At 35.7% G+C, this 12,016-nt stretch overlaps 1 protein-coding gene across 1 annotated transcript in view; it reads right to left on the bottom strand.

The window, feature by feature from the left end:
* Positions 1–346: 346 nt before the first annotated feature.
* RAP1B (RAP1B, member of RAS oncogene family) overlaps positions 347–12,016 on the bottom strand; it is a 44,826-nt gene continuing 33,156 nt past the window's right edge. The window contains exons 2-8 of the mRNA XM_081822033.1: positions 9,814–9,896; positions 8,459–8,527; positions 7,180–7,236; positions 6,046–6,186; positions 4,005–4,148; positions 3,023–3,139; positions 347–833 (exon numbers count right to left, since the gene is read on the bottom strand). Of these exons, the coding sequence (XP_081678159.1) occupies positions 3,053–3,139; positions 4,005–4,148; positions 6,046–6,186; positions 7,180–7,236; positions 8,459–8,527; positions 9,814–9,870 (555 nt within the window). The 5' untranslated portion in view covers positions 9,871–9,896 and the 3' untranslated portion in view covers positions 347–833; positions 3,023–3,052. The remainder of the gene's footprint in view (positions 834–3,022; positions 3,140–4,004; positions 4,149–6,045; positions 6,187–7,179; positions 7,237–8,458; positions 8,528–9,813; positions 9,897–12,016) is intronic.

Genomic DNA, 12,016 nt, shown 5'->3' with positions numbered 1-12,016 from the left:
ATGAGCAAGCAAGGGATTCACAGTGAGAATCTACAGCTGCAGAAGCCTGAAAATGATTTACAAAAATTGTTAAATCATTAAAAAATTGTTTGAAAATATACACTTCTTGTTGTAGACCCCCACTGTACACACAACTATAAACATTGTTCCCTATGTAAACAAAAAAAGGAAACATATAATAAAAGATTTGAAAAGTCTGGACATTTCCTTCCCAACAGATATTAAAGGCAATGTCTTTAATCTAAGACATTATACTGAAAGGACTATCGTATTTTAAAGACAAGATCACTGTCTCCACAGGTTTTTTTAAAAATTAAAAAAACTATATAGCTGTGTTAATCAAAGCGCTTATTTGTACAATACAATGATAATGACCTTGAGTTTCTTAAAAAAAATTACAATAAGCTACAAGTATCAAAGAAGCGAAGTTATCTGGAGTAGTCTATATAGGAGCTCTTTGGACTTTCTTTTATTATGCTAAAATAGTGGTGCTTTTAGGATTTACATTATTGTACTCTCCAATACAAAGTATGGGGCATGTTAAAGTATACAGTACACCATTTTCATACATGTACAACATTGGTGGATGAAAAATGTCTCTTAGCAGTAATACTGGATTGTAGCCTCTGGTTTTACCAGCTGCATACTCTAGGACTATTATCTAAGTAAAAATCTCTCTTGTGATACTGGAAAGTGATTAGAATGTGCAAATTGATGTAGTAGCTTTCATCCGCCTCTTAAAGGGTACCACCACGGAAAGTCCACTTAAGATGTTGGTAGGTTAACAAAGTTGGAATGCTGGCACTGTTGAATTGGGCAACAGTTCTTCAGACCTGTCGAAAGGAAAAAATTAAACTGAAAACATGGGTTGAAAACAGCACACTACAGATCCAAAGGAACACATTAAAGCAACAGTGTTTTAAGTGTTAGAAATGAATATAATGCAGGCTCTTGTCATTACATTCATGACAATGTATGACAATATACCACACAACTCATAGCAAAGTAAAGCATGGGTAGACATTTTCATCTTTTTTAGAATGACTTCACCTACTCTGCTGCCCTCCTGAAAGCCAGACAAATGAAAGTTTTAGACACAAAAAGGGAATGTACCTTAGTGGTGCAAATTTCTGTGTATTACCTTCCAAAGATTAAGAGGAGAAAAAAAAACAGAAAACACCACATTAAAATTTTAGGTCAGATCAACTTTACTAGAATTAGGATTAAAAAAGATATAGCAATATTAACAAAATGAGTGTTTCCAATCCTAGAATTACATCGTAAGTATAGAATGCACATCTAATTAGGGCTTCTAAGATCAGAAAATCAAGACCTTTCGTCCTTACTCTTCCAGGAAGAGTGGCTACAAAGCTGGTCAGAGTAGACAAAAAAGAATTTATTTCATGATGGCTCTACAGTTGACAGTTATAAACGTTCTAATTCCATATTGAAACAAATTCTATCAACTTGAAGATGGATGTCAGAAAAAGCTGGTATTATACTAAAATCATATGTAATTAAACTTAGAAAAACTGAGTGATATAAAAAAAGGTAAAATCAGAACTCATTATCTGCCAAGTATTTATTTACTTTGGATGATCTTCTGCATACATTCCTAGGCTAAAAAAAGTTTTCTTTTTACTGTTTTTCTGGGGTTCAGACTTGTTTCAAGTTCCAGAAACGCTGTTAATATAGATGTGGCTGCTGAGACAATTTTCATAAATGCCTTGAACTTTAAGCCCTCAGAGTCTGAATGAGTTTGGTAATTTTCTAAATCCTAGCAAACCGACTGTGGCAAATTGGATAGGGCAGATTGGAGTGTATGAGTTCACACACGTAAGTGCTGCTAGGAATGGGCATGTGTTGAGGAATGAGAGCCTTACATGGAGAGAAGGGACAAACTCTCTAAGATAAAGAATCAGGGTGCCACCAAGAGGGCCATTTAACTAACAGAGGAAGCAGCGGAGCCACAAACACTACAAGTTCCCAAGGATAAGGGTAGATAGAGTAAAATATAGTTTTAAGGATAAAGGAGCAAAAAGCCATTCTCATTGGCAAAGAGCAGCAGCTAATAGTTGAGGGTTTACCAAGTACCAGGCACTGATCTAACTGACTTACAAGTATTAACTCATTTAATATGATTGTTTTCAAAAACTAGATAAAAATGTTGTTATGTTCAGTTCTCCTTTGCTGTCTCATCTCTGAGTTGTTTCTGTGGTTTTCTCTGCCTGAGAACTCTTCGGATATTAGCTTAGATGTCTCTTACTTTGACAGATTTTCCCTGAATCCGCAGTTTACATCTGACTAATTTGGTGTCCCAGTTATACATGCTCCTATATAACCCATAACAGCATAGTGACTAAGCACGGGCTTGGGAGCCAGTTCATCACTCAAATTCTGAGCCATGCACTCAGATCACAGGATTCAAATTTTGGCCCACTATTTACACTAACTGCAGGGCTTGAACAAGTAATCTTTTTTGTGCTTTACTTCTCTCATCTGTAATATGGGAATAATAGCTCTTGCCTCATAGGATTGTTGTGAGAATTCAATGAATTTGCGGACAATACTAAGAGTGCTAGCATATGATAAATGTGTCAGGGTTCTTATTACCAGTACTGTGCTGGACTTAGTCTATCCCGCATTTATCATGTTTTGCAATTACTTGTCTGACTCTTCCACCTGAATTAGTTTAAGGAAAGGAAAGAAGGTTGGTTTTGTTCACCACTGTACTGTCAGCACAAACCAGTGTCTCAATGGGGCTTAAGTATATATTGGATGAACTTACCTAGAATATTCACTTATGTGGAATACCCTACTTTTGATGATGATATATAAAGGAAATAATTATTTTAATTCCTAGGATATCATACTAACTCATGGATATCTTAAAAAGTAACCATTTTTTTTTTAGAACAAAACATTCTATACTTGTTTTCTTGAAAGAGTGCCCTTAATGAAGTTGAGGTTAAAAGTTAGAGGAAAAGAATATAAAAATAGAGAAAGAGATAAATTAACATACCTGGCTCAGAGCTACAATGCATCTAATATATTAAAGCAGCTGACATGTTGACTTTTTGCGGGTCTTCCCAGGCACTGGAGTTTTTCTGTTAATTTGCCGCACTAGGTCATAAAAGATCTGCAAACAAAGTTTTTTTTGGTTTTTAAATTTACAGGAACCCCCCCCCCAAAAAAAAAGAAAAAAAGAAAATGAAAACCTAACTTTCCATAGATACATATGAACTCCAACAAATATTCTGTTCAGTTAAGGACTAAGTAGTCCTATAACTGCCAAATGCTTTTGTTTATTTTTTGGGAGGGCTAAAACTGTTCTCCTTAAAGTACTGAGTTAAGGAGCAGCAGAGATCTTACTGTAGATCATTAGAACATTTAGCATCATTCAAAGAAAACAATCCTTTACTCTTCAAATTTTTCTATGTTATCTTTTACCCTACAACATGACTTAAGCCCCTTCAAGGCAAGAACCATGCAGGCCTTCTTGAATTTGTCTCCATCTTTTACAAAACATCCTGCATCTCACATATATATACCTGAATCCTTAATCCTGTCTTTCCCACCCCTATTCTTTCCTGTCCAGTCTTCCTTTTTCTTTTTTTAAAGACTTTATTTACTTATTTGAGAGAGAGAGAGAGAGATCATGAGCGGGGGGAGGGGTAGAGGGAGAAGCAGACTCCCGGTTGAGCAGGGAGCCTGATGCGGGACTCGACCCCGCAGGACCCTGGGATCATGACCTTAGCTGAAGGCAGATGCTTAACTGACTGAGCCACCTGGGCACCCCAGTCTTCCTTTCTCTCATAGTAAATTCTAGCATTGTTGCTTATTAACATGCATATATTTAACATAAGATTTTTGCCCGTAAGATCAACAAAGCACCTGGAGTAACCATTAACCTAAGGTTGTGTTAATACACACACGTTATTTTTTCATTAATTTTAAATGCTGAATTCCAAATCAAGAGTTTTTTAAAGTGTATTTCACCATACCTCATTAACATTTATTTTTGATTTTGCAGAAGATTCTAAGAATGCACAGTTGTTCCATTGTCTTGCTAGGTTTTGACCTTGTTCCTTTCCTACAACTCTTTCATCTTCCAAGTCACACTTATTACCAACCAGAATCATTGGAACCTAAAAATATAAAAAAAATTGTGAGGGTAAAAAAAGTAAATAAGTATGCTATATAAATTCAAAACCAAAGAATTCTTTTTTTAAAAAATTAACATAATGTATTATTTGTATCAGGGGTACAGGTCTGTGATTCATCAGTCTTACACAATACATAGTGCTCACCACAACACATACCCTCCCCAATGTCCATCACCCAGCCACCCCATCCCTCCCACCCCCCTCCACTCCAGCAACCCTCAGTTTGTTTCCTTAGATGAAGAGTCTCTTATGGCAAAACCAAAGAATTCTAAGAGTCAACCCTAAGGATTACTTTTTATGCCAGAGAAAAATACTGAATAATATGTAATAAAATTTACAGTTAAATATGAAAGCCTTATTAACCTTGTTAAGAACCTTTCATGTGAAATTTTTAGAAAACAAGATATGATCTACTTATAAAAGAGGGGGAGAAAACCCTTAAAATTATGTCCCAACGGACTTATAACTAAATATAGTAAGCAAAACACAAAACCTTTTAAAAAATAAATTACAAAAGGATATTACTATGAAAAACCATAATATATTTCAAAATTTTAAAATGTTTTTCTAAGGGATGTGAATCAACTTCAAGTTTTCTGATTTACTGACATGCATTTATCAAATAATCATTCTCAATTTCATAACACAGAAAGGAGAAATCTGGAAAGCCCCTAAAATAGAATTTTTAATTTCTCACATAGTCTATATTAAAAGCCAGAAGTAAAATCATCTTAACTTATCAAAAATTTAGACCACCTCAATCATGTGGTATCTATTTTACGAGGACACTATAGAGATAAATAATACTTATTCTGAAAAATTCCTATTAATCATTTAGACGCTGGCTTTCTGGAGATTTTTGGAAAAAGATCCAAATTAGGAGTATCAAGAACTCTGGTTTTTAGGAACAGATACAGAATTTTATATTCATACTTATTCAATGTAAGGGATAGAAGAAGAAAACTACTTATCAGAGACGGTAGAAAACAGACTTACTAATTGAGAAATGGTCACTGAGCTGTAAATATGTAAGAATCCCCCAAAGTTCTCCTGTTTCAGAAGTCTAGGAAATGGCAACATTTCCCACAGATGCCTCTGAACCCTCACAATATTTGCTTATAATTAAATTATATACATAATACAGTGGTTTTTAAAAGTGTGGTCCCCAGACCCCAGCAGCATCAACACCATCTGGAAACCTGTTAGAAATGTAAATTCTTGAGCCCTATTCTCGACCTACTGAATCAGAAACTCTGGGAGTGAGGCCTACCTGTTTTAACCAGATTTACAGGTAATGTTGATGCAAGATCAATTTTGAGAACCACTGCTATCTATATTACGATGAGGAATTAAAGTAATCCTTCTGAAGTTTCTTACAGGGATTAAACTCCGTTATGGTACACTGTAAGGGGCGTGCAAATTAATGTTAGACTCTAATGTATTGGTTGGCTTCCTTTTAAAAGTATTATGATGTTCTTTTTCTGTCAGTTGTTTGAGATGTGTTCATAGGTAGTTTTTGATTGTTAGAAAGGCTCTTAAATCTACCAGAAATATGGCCAGAACATCTATTAGTAACATCTGCCACCCACATCTTTCCTTCCTCCCCACCAAATGATTATTTAAAAATAGGAAGGCTATAAAGTTTATTTTACACAGGTTAAGGAGAGACGAAAGTTATTTCTCACTTTCCACATTATATATATTTGAAAATACGCATGAATGTTAAAGATGTATTTTTGCCTTTTAAGGAAAAAAGATTTTGAAACCTCCCTCCCCAAAACCCATTAACTTTAAATTGGATTTAAATTCAAATTATTAAATTGGTTATCACTACATGAAGAGTTTGAAATAAAATATATTTATTAGGAAGTCAGCTTACATCATCAGTGTCTTTAACTCGAAGAATCTGTTCTCTCAGGTCTTGTAAATCATTAAATGTGGACTGTGCTGTGATGGAATAAACTAATGCAAAGCCCTGTCCATTTTTCATGTATAAATCTCTCATTGCAGTAAATTGTTCCTACAGTAGAAAGAAAGGATCATTAAAAAACAATAAAGTTCTGACAGTTAATTTGACAATTTTTAAAGTCTATAATTAGAGCTCAATGAAGAATACAGTATTGTTATGTAACATTTCTTAAAATTATAGTCTGTGGCAAGATGCTATTTGAAAAACTGCTATTTCATGAAGTAAGTTTTTATTTAACAATAATAAACCAAAGCAGATTTATGTGCAATAAATATACTTAAGTGGGAAAGAAATATCCTTTCTCCAAAAGCTATTTAAAAGCTTTTTAATATATAATATATAGGGTACCAAAACTGAATCCCCAAGTTACTCACAGCAAGTTCACAATACTCTAGCTCTAAGGAGCCCACCAGCATGCTTACCTACATCTTGCCATTTCCTCACACTTTTCCTCCTTCACTAAACCGTGAGCCTTTACAAGTAAGAGTACAGTCCATGACACGTAACAGGTACTCAAATATATTAGATGAAGGGATACCATATGTCCAGAATAAATCTTCCCTTCACCTTCAGATACCAACAAATCTAGTTGGTCTATAAATACTTTTTTTTTTTTTAAAGATTTTATTTATTTATTTGTCCGAGAGAGGGATAGACAGAGCAAGGGCACAAGCAGGGGGAACGGCAGGCAGAGGGAGAAGCAGGCTTCCTTCCTGCTAAGCAGGGAGCCCGATGCAGGGCTCGATCCCAGAACCCTGTGATGATGACCTGAGCCGAAGGCAGATGCTTAACCAACTGAACCACCCAGGCACCCCTCATTCAAACAAATTTCTATTTACTTCTTCAATAAATGACCCACTGCGATTACAAAGCACGCACACACACACACAAAATAGAACTCGAGAGTAAGAAAAAAGCTGTAAGATTTAATGCAAGTAGTAAGCTTTTAAATAAGCTCAACTAGTATTTGTCTATAGAGTACTAGCATTTACAAGGTTAATATTGCACAAATTGTGCATATACTTTGGTATTTGTTTTACATACCGTTCCTGCAGTATCCAAGATTTCAAGCATACACTGTTGTGCATCTACTTCAACTTGCTGGGGGAAAAATTAAAATACACCTTCATTTTTTAATGTGTAAAAGAATACCTTATATACAAAAACTAATATTTAAGTAGGGAGAGATTATTCTAACTTTACAACTAGTTTCATATAATACCAGAATAAAACAGGAGAAAAAATAGCTATGTAATTGAGGTCCACTGAGCCCCAAATTATATTAGGTGCAAAAATCACGTCTTCTCAACATAAGGATACCTATAAGATCCAAGCTCAATGTGAATCACTCAGAACTTAATTCTGGGGAGGAAATGATTTCAAAATAGCTCAAAAATTTTTTAAAACCAGTACTAGTTCCAATAAGATCAGAAGTCATTTGGTCTATCTCAACACTGCCATACTTCATTTAGATATATCTTCATTTCTCTAGATAACTACATCCCCTTCACCATACTGGAACAACGTTTCTGGTAGCAAAGAAGCAGAAGACACACAGCAAATAAGTTATATATCCCTGTGACCCCTTTCCACCTAACATTTCCTAGGAAAAGAAGTTGTTTAGAATTAGATGCAGAAAGAAAAGAGTAATACTGCCTCACAGCTGAGGAGCAAGAAGAGAATTCCAGTTTCTTTGGTAGACTGTGGACACAAAGGAAAGAACAGAAACAGTATCTACGCAGCAATAGGGGTCAAACTGGCTGTTACATAAAAGTGTGGAGATAACTCTCCCCCTACTAAATTAAAAATGTCTGCATATTAAGTTTTATTGTCACATGTTGTGTTAGTGGACATAGAAGTTAACTCTATTATGAGCAGTACACTTTCTCAAAGAGTTATTACATAGAAAGTTAGGGAGACTTCTGTATTTCCATCTCTAGTTTAAAAAGAAGGGAGCCTGAGAGTATTCAGTCTTTGGTGGTGTTGGGGGTGGCGGGACAGAACTATCACTTGAAACAGATGGTCTAATTCTGAAGTTTGTGTCAAATTACAATTTCAGGGTCAGGATAAATTTAAAATTCTCTGAAGGGGGGGAGAGAATGAGAGAGAGAGAACACACAAGAGCAAGTGTTTTATGATTCTCATTAACTGGTAAGGACACAATGCCAGGAAATAATCAAATGTGAATTTTTCCTAATTTTATAAATAAACTCTTGCTTCTTCATCCGACTTTATGAACAACATTCAGCAGTTACAAAGCTAAAACTAAGAACTTATATTTATAGTAAAGTCAAAAGCAAAAGCGTTCTAGAGTAACACATACCTTTCTATAAGAATCTTCTATCGTAGGATCATATTTTTCAACAAAAATTCCTTGAACAAACTGTACAGTCTGGGAAAAAAAGCACACCATTTATACTTAAAACAACAAATCCAAATCTGTATGCTTTGAACTACTGATTTCACACAGCTAGTTATACCATTGATGAAAACATAACCACTACTATTTTTAATGTATGCATTTTGTGAGAAAATTAACTTAGAAAGCTTTTTAAAAACATTACTAATCACTATGCTCCCTATTAGGTAATTCTAACTTTAGAGCTCATATATTTAAAATTTTTTTAATTTATTTTATTTTTAGAGAGAGAAAGAGTGGGGGGAGGGGCTTTGGGAGAGAGAGAATCTAAAGCAGGCTTCATGCCCGGTGTGGAGCGATCTGAAGAACCTAAGCTGAAATCAACAGTCCAAATGCTTATAAATTTAAGCAAATTTTTAAAATGTCTTCTATTTCAGTCATAACAGCTTAAATCTGAATTTTAATTAGAAAGAGGCTAGTTGTTTTGTGTACACAAGTACATACCCTCAAGACACCTCCTCATCACTTTGGATATATACACAAATGAAAAAATTTTGCAGTTTAATCCAAACATCAAGTTCTGTGCTAGGTGGCCATTCTAAGTGACTGAGAGAGATGGTCAATCTGTTTTATAGTGGGGCTTTGTTAAACTGAACTACTCATCAAGTTATTTTCCCTAAGTTTCTCCCCTACCCCAGCCACTACCATCAAGCTGTCTTTTTTCTCACTATATTATTATTTTAAAAATATTTTATTTTTAAGTAATCTCTACACCCTACATGAGGCTCGAACTCACAACCGCAAGATTAAGAGATGCATGCTCTTCCACTGAGCCAGCCGGGTGCCCAATCGCTATACTATTCTTGATACAGAAAGCATGGCTGCTAAAATAATGTGAAAACTGGACAGTCAAAGGTAGTATTTGAAAAAGGTTTTTTATAAGCTTTATTTAATATCTTCCAACATAAAATATGTATTATAAGTCAAGTCACAATGAGAAAGACCAAAATTCATTCCTATCTGGCTCAGAAATACAGATGGACACACACACATTTATAAGCTCTCACTCTTTATGCTTAGCCCAAATTGTATTCAGGCATATCTCATGTTGGTCTGGAACCAATGTACCAGCGACAATATGATCTACACAGGTAAAACTAAAAGCTGACTAAAATTACAAGAAAAATATTATATTGCTTCTAAAATCACTGAGATTTCACTTTAACATATAGATGAAAACAAATAATCAAAACCTAAAACTCAACAGAAAAAGAACATGTGTTGCAGTGAATAGCTTAGGTACAGTGAGAATGACTTACCAGAGCAGATTTTCCAACGCCTCCTGAGCCAAGAACAACTAGCTTATACTCACGCATGGTGCAAACTTGTCAAAAGCTAGTACCTTATAAGGAAAAAAAAGAGAGAGAATTCTTAGGTAATATCTTTGTATTCATGTGCTTCTTCTATAAATTAGATATTCAAGCAAGTAGTTTAAAAATGATTACTCTTCCATACTAATATACGCATTCCATAAAGACTTACTAAAGGATGCTACTGGTAGGGCTCTTTATACCACATCAGAGGTAGAAAGAAACCACAGAGTTACAGACATGATTTTCAGTCCTATCCCAAATTCAAACAGGATAAAATATTTGCTCTATAAAGTAAAAACAAAAGGGGGGGCCTGAAAAACAGCATGAAGGGGTATTTTACTAGTTACAAGATGGCAGTAACAAACATGTTTAACTCCCTTTCCTGAGCCATCTGTAACCTTGAGTCACAAGTAGCTGAGTGCCTACTAAGTACAGGGATATATCCAATGAACAACAAAAAATTCCCGTCCTCACTGAGCAATATTCCAGTAAACATGGTTAAAACAAAGGTCTGCAAACAAATCCAGCCAATCACCTGTTTTTGTACATAAAGTTTTACTGAAATACAGCCATGTCCATTCATTTGTGTATTCTCTGTGGTTGCTGTCTTGCTGTAATAGCAATTAAGTAGTTATAACATATATTTACTATCTGGCATTTACAGAAAAAATTTGCTGACCCCTGGGTAAATGAATTAGCAGAGGAAGCAGACCAAATATCTATTCTTGAAGTGGGGGGAGGTACAAAGAGCCTGAAAATGGTGAGGAATCAGAGACAGAACTGAAGAGTCCCAGACTGAAAAACTACGGTGTTCAGTAAGATGAAAGTGGAAATCAAACAAAACCAAAAAGAAATAACCCATACCAAGGCTTATTATCATAAAATTTCAGTATACTAAAAATAGAGAAAGAAGACCCTAAAAGTTTCCAGGCTAGGGAAATAATTAAAAAGCTCCTACATTCCTAGAAATAATTGGTCAGTGGCCATGGAACAAAAGCGGCCAGCAGAACAGGTTCTAAATCTTCTTTTTTTTAAAGATTTTATTTATTTATTTGACAGAGACACAGCGAGAGAGGGAACACAAGCAGGGGGAGTGGGAGAGGGAGAAGCAGGCCTCCCGCGGAGCAGGGAGCCCGATGCGGGGCTCGATCCCAGGACCCTGGGATCATGACTTGAGCCGAAGGCAGATGCTTAACAACTGAGCCACCCAGGCGCCCCAGGTTCTAAATCTTCTTAGAGAAATGACAGTTCTAAAGTTATAGTAACAAGTAACTACCAGGTTTAAATGCATTTAATCAATCAATAGCCATTTGCTTCAATGAATGAATATGCTTCTGCAAACTAGCCATTATCAATAGCCCCTTACTGATGAAAGTTGGTCAGTCAAGAATGGACTCCATTTGGCATTATTTGTGTTAAATCTCTTTATGTATTTTTCCTTCCAACCTAGTCTTAGAAAAACCTCTCTATGCCAGTCCTTTATTTCTCTTTAGGATACCATGTCTATTACCATGGATTCCTTTCAAAACTTTCTCCATTTCTGACTTTTGATGTGTAGACTATTTAACATATTCTCTTCTCCTGAATGGGAGAAAAATCGCCCAAAAAACCCAACCAACCAAATTAGCTGCTAACTTCCCCACTTACTATGTTTTATTTCTATTGAACCCATCATTTCCACAGACTTCTCCCAGTTCTTGAATATTGTCTCCTTAATTTTTGTGATCTGCATGGTTCTTTTTTTTTTTTTTTTTAAAGATTTTATTTATTTTTTAGAGAGCGAGCGAGAGAGAAACAGCATGAGAGGGGAGAGGGTCAGAGGCAGAAGCAGGCTCCTTGCTGAGCCGGGAGCCCGATGTGGGACTCGATCCCAGGACCCTGGGATCATGACCTGAGCCAAAGGCAGACGCTCAACCATCTGAGCCACCCAGGCGCCCTGATCTGCATGGTTATCAGATTATAATTTTAGGAAAGAGGATATGAAATAAAAGTTGAATTAACGTTTAGCTTTAAGAATATTCCACACAGTATGGTAGTATGCACACAAATTTGGAATAAAGAAATCACCCTTGGGGCGCGTGGTCAGCTGGTTAAGCACCTGACTTTTGATTTCGCCTCAGGTCAGGATCTCAGGGTTCCATGCTGGGCA

This window comes from Leptonychotes weddellii, chromosome 5 (genome assembly GCF_054177405.1).
Source record: "Leptonychotes weddellii isolate Sample4059 chromosome 5, ASM5417740v2, whole genome shotgun sequence".
Taxonomy (NCBI): Eukaryota; Metazoa; Chordata; class Mammalia; order Carnivora; family Phocidae; genus Leptonychotes; species Leptonychotes weddellii.
Note: the sequence above shows the minus strand (reverse complement) of the source record. Positions and strands in the feature narration are given on the sequence as shown.